The sequence below is a fragment of the Urocampus carinirostris genome, chromosome 19 (assembly GCF_059441175.1).
Source record: "Urocampus carinirostris isolate Australia breed hairy pipefish chromosome 19, RoL_Ucar_1.0, whole genome shotgun sequence".
In the NCBI taxonomy this organism is placed as follows: domain Eukaryota; kingdom Metazoa; phylum Chordata; class Actinopteri; order Syngnathiformes; family Syngnathidae; genus Urocampus; species Urocampus carinirostris.
Window position 1 is genome coordinate 12,556,241 of NC_142367.1, and position 4,697 is coordinate 12,560,937.

The 4,697-nt window shown below is 44.5% G+C and overlaps 1 protein-coding gene across 1 annotated transcript in view; it reads left to right on the forward strand.

The window, feature by feature from the left end:
- Positions 1-820: 820 nt before the first annotated feature.
- Positions 821-4,697, forward strand: part of tekt3 (tektin 3) — a 6,709-nt gene continuing 2,832 nt past the window's right edge. The window contains exons 1-5 of the mRNA XM_088323827.1: positions 821-1,348; positions 2,491-2,574; positions 2,634-2,704; positions 2,795-2,938; positions 4,345-4,567. Of these exons, the coding sequence (XP_088179953.1) occupies positions 821-1,348; positions 2,491-2,574; positions 2,634-2,704; positions 2,795-2,938; positions 4,345-4,567 (1,050 nt within the window). The remainder of the gene's footprint in view (positions 1,349-2,490; positions 2,575-2,633; positions 2,705-2,794; positions 2,939-4,344; positions 4,568-4,697) is intronic.

The following is a 4,697-nucleotide window of genomic DNA, read 5'->3' on the forward strand; positions in this document are numbered from 1 at the left end:
AAAGGTAAATTGAATAAGTGACGAGTATTTTAGTGATGAGAAAATGGTTCTTAACCTAGCTTGTGGGAGCTAATTTAATATCAAGAGGGGAATTTGCCCAAAAATACATAACTAATAACTTAATTTAATTTGAAACACTTTGATCAAGCTATGCTGAGCTTGCAGTATTCAATTTGAAATGGTCTTTCAGTTGATCACTGTAGTAAGAGAAAAACTACGTTATTACTCAAGAAGAATTAAAAAAACAAGTAGTTCTTTTATCAGCGTACCTTTATTAATGAAGAACTGAGAAGAAAAACATTTATTTGGATGGAATTAACTAAAAAAATATTACTGGCTTAAAAAATGGATCCAATAAAAAAAACAATAGCCATAATAAATGACTCGTTAAATCAGGTTGGAAGTCTAAAATGTATAATCTGCTGCCATTTTCCGTACTCAATTTTAGATTTCCTCGTGTTGAACTACTTGAAAAACTATACTGTACGTGTCCACAGGAGCGACCGTATCAAGCTTTCAAGTGTAAGGCCATTGTGTCATTTAACACTCTTGTGCTTCTTTTATTGACAAAGTAAAAGCACCTGCTCAGCATGGGGGAGGGCTTCAGTAACCCTTAGCAACCGGCGTTCTCTCAACACAAATCTTGGACGGGCCCGTTTGCCGCTGCCATTGGCTGGCCAGGCCCATGAATGACTCACGCTCTTAGAACCCGTCCATGTATTATGCATGTGCCATCACCTTGTGGAGGACTTGAGCTCATTTGCAGGTGAGTTGCTCCGAAAAACGAAGCTAAAAGAAGACTTGACGTCAATTTTACGGAATGGAACTGACAGCCTCGTACGCCCGACCCAAAACCGGGCACTTCCTCCCCGCCATCACCACGATGGCGTCCAGCTACAGAACCCCGGAGCCCGCTAGTCACAGCGCCACACGGTGGAGAACGAACAGTTACTACAACAATGACAACACTGTCCCCACCCTGCGGCCCAGCATTCCGGATCTCATCCGAGGCGACTCGGCGTTCTACCCAAGAACTCTGAGCACTCGCTACACACCAGACGACTGGTTCAAGTCCAACCAGGGCAACTACCTTTCGTCGGAGGCGTCCCGCAACAGCGCCGAGCGATTGCGGCGTGACACCGTTCGCCTGATCCAGGACAAGGAGCAGCTGACGCGTCGGACGCAGGAGAATACCAGCAAGGACATCAGCGAGAGACTCAATGACATTGCCTTCTGGCGCACGGAGCTGAGCCATGAAGTGGACAACGTGGCGAGGGAGACGACGGCATTGGCAGAGGTCAAGCGCCGGCTGGAGAGGGCCTTGGCAGAGACTGAGAGGCCCCTTCAGGTGAGTCTAAAAGGTTGGAGGTACTGATGATAGTCCTCTGGGACTCGGTCATGTAACCGAGGGTTAGTTTCTGGAGAAGGCCTTGGCTGAGCCCTGAAGGCCCCTCCAGGTGGGTAGGAAAGGTTTTAGATCATGATGACAGCTCTGGGGGGCTTGATCATGTAACCTGTTGGTTGGTTTCTGGAGAAGGCCTTGGCTAAGACCCAGAGGCCCTTCAGATGACGGGTGAAGGGTTGAAGGTACTTATGACAGCCCTGTGGGAATAGATCATAAGTATGTTTATCAACATAAAGAGCTTAAAAAGAAGTACTTACAAGCTGTCGCGCCTTTGTTCGGGTAGACAGCGGCACTTGCAGAAGTCAAGCACTGGCTGAGACCGAGTGGCCTCTTCAGTTGATTCAAAATGGTGATAGGTACTGATGAAGGCCCTGGGAGACTTGATCCTGCAACTAAGGGTGTGTTTATCAAACCTGAAATGAAGGTACATTCCTGTACTTAAAAACGTTATTCCTTTTACTGGGGAGACGAAAAGTCAAGCAAGGCCTGAGAAGCCCTTAGTTGAGATCAAAAGACTCCTTGAGGTGACTTGGAAGAGTTGGAGGTACTGATTACGACTCTTGATCGTGTAACCTGGGGTTTGTTTGCGAACACAGAAAAGGAAAAATGCAAATGCCAGTACTTAAAAGCCTTTGCCTCTTTGTTTGGGTCGATGGCTGTGCTGTACAAGACAAGCGTCGACTTAAAAAAGCCATGGTTTACACTAAGAGGCCCATTCAGTTGAGTCGGAAGGGTATGAGGTACTGATGAAGGCCCTAGGGGACACGATCATGAAACCGAGGCAATGTATATCAACCTGGAAGCTAAAAAGATGAAATGCAAGTACTCAGAAGACGTTGCTCCTTTGTTTGGGGAGAGGGTGGAGCTGGTAAAGTTTAAGAGCCGGCTGGTAAGACCCATTTAAGTTGGAGGTACATACAGGGTGAAACCCATCAAAAAACGTCCATCAGTTACTTTAGTGACAAACAATGACCGTACTACTATAATTACAGTATTTATGTTTACTGTTTCTTCAGGATTAAATGTGATATATGATCGTTAAAATCTATGCTATACGTTAACATCAAAGTCAAACTTTCCACCAGGTGTCCCAGGAATGCCTGTACCACCGCGAGAAGCGAATGGCCATCGACCTGGTCCATGATGATGTAGAAAAGGACTTGATCAAGGTAAAAAAAAAAAAATGAGAAAAAAGTGATCGTAATAACTGAAGCATTGCCTGAAACAGGAAGTGGAGGTCATCAAATCCTGTCAGACCAGGATGAGGCATCATTTGGAGCGAGCCGCCGCCCAGCTTGCGTAAGACCTATCGTGGCTGGTGTGACGGACACGCGACCCAGCTGACCGGTCTTGATATTTTGCCGGTTTTCCGGGCCGAGGCGTTAACAGGGCAAACCGAGCAGCGCAGCATGAGCTGGAACAAGACCTGAGCAACAAAGTGACAGCCCAGAGGATAGACGACCGTTGCCATCACCTCAGGAACACATCAGACGGTATCGGCTACTTCCGCGGAATTGAGCGACTGGACACCTCGTGAGTGGCCGTTGATCCAAACCGATGCTGAGTTATCTCGGAACACTATTGTTTTAACTCAAGTTAAAGCTGTAACTTTCAGCCCTGTCAAAGTTAAAAGTTTAACATAAAACGTTTTAACTTGAGATAACTTCAGTCAAAACTTTGGGATGCTCGCGGTTAAACATTTCAACTTGAATTTAAGCATTAACTTTGAATGATGAAAGTTTTAACTCAAGTTAAAACCAAATGCTTTACCTTGAGTTAATTTCAGTTAAGGAGGAAAGTTAGAGCTCAAACTCCAAACACTTTATCTGAATTAAAGTTTTAACAGGAAAACTATAAAAGTAAATGCTCTAACTTGCGTTAGGTTACGGCTTTGTGAAGTTAAAGCTCAAACGTCAAAAACACTAACTGGAGTTAAAGCTTTAACTTGGACAAGTTTTAACCACCGTGAGCTCCAAACGCTTTAACTTGAGATAACTTTTGTTGACGCATAGGAAGATAGACTTCATATTTAAGACACTTTAACTTTGATCCTGTCAAATTTAAAACTTTAATTTGGATTAACTTAAAATGCTTTTACTTGAATTTGTCACGGGACCGGACCAGAACGGTCTGTCACGGGACCGGACCAGATCGGAAGCAGGAGGCAGGAAGGGAGAACTCATTCGCGTTAACGATCAGATACTTTTATTAAGGAAATAAAAGTCGTCCAACACTCAGGGACAAAACAAAACAAAAACAGGCTTATAGGCAAACAGGAACTGAGACTAGGGATAATCACAAAACAGGCTTTTACTCAAAACGTGCAAACACAGGTTTCCTCCGAATCAAACACAACAGGACAGAGCAAAACAGAACAGAAAATGCAATGAACCAGCAACCCGCAATACCCACAACCCACCCTTAAGAAGCCCACACGCAAATTAAACGATCTGCTCCAGCCGGTGCCCAGGGGGCGGGGCCAGCCGGTCGCCACGGCGACCATGCTGGACATGACAGAATTAACTTGAGTTAAAGCTATGGGAAATGAGATAAAACTCCAAACACTTTAACTTGACTTCAGGCTTTAATTTTGAAAACGGTAAAACCTTAACACCAATTCACTTCAAATTATTTAACTTGAATTAAAGCTTTAACTTTGAAAGCTGTAAATGTGCAACTGTCTACCCTAGTTAAGCTCAAACGCCTTTACCTGACTTTAAGTTTCAATTTAAGTTAACTTTCAAGGCTTTAAGTTGACTTCAAGATTTAAATTTGTAAACTGGTTGATATTATCTCCTGTTAAGTTTAAACCGTTTGACAAATTACAGCTAAGATTGTATACACTCTAACTGTAGTTAACTCCAGTTAAGGTTTTAGTTCCAATAGCCATTACCTGTATTTTTTAAGACATCCAACCAGAATCCTCCCCGCCACCGCAGGGTCTCCCTGCCGGAGTCGTGGTCCAAGTTCACAGACGACAACGTCCTGCGCTCGCAGGGCCAGCGCGCCGCCTCGCGCAAGCTTCGTGATGAGATCGAGGCGCTTTTGGCCGCCACTTCCAGCGAAATGTGGAGCCAGTTCAACAACGTCAACGTGGCATTCACTGGCCGGGTGGCGCAGGTGTCCAATGCCCGCAACAGCCTGCAAGCGCACCTCGCTAAGGTGACCTCCCAAGGTCTACATTTCATACAAATAAAATCAGATTGTCTTGATTACAAACGTATTGTACATTGTTTACATCGAAATTAGACATAAAACTCCAGGATAAACATAATAAAATCCAGCAATGTCC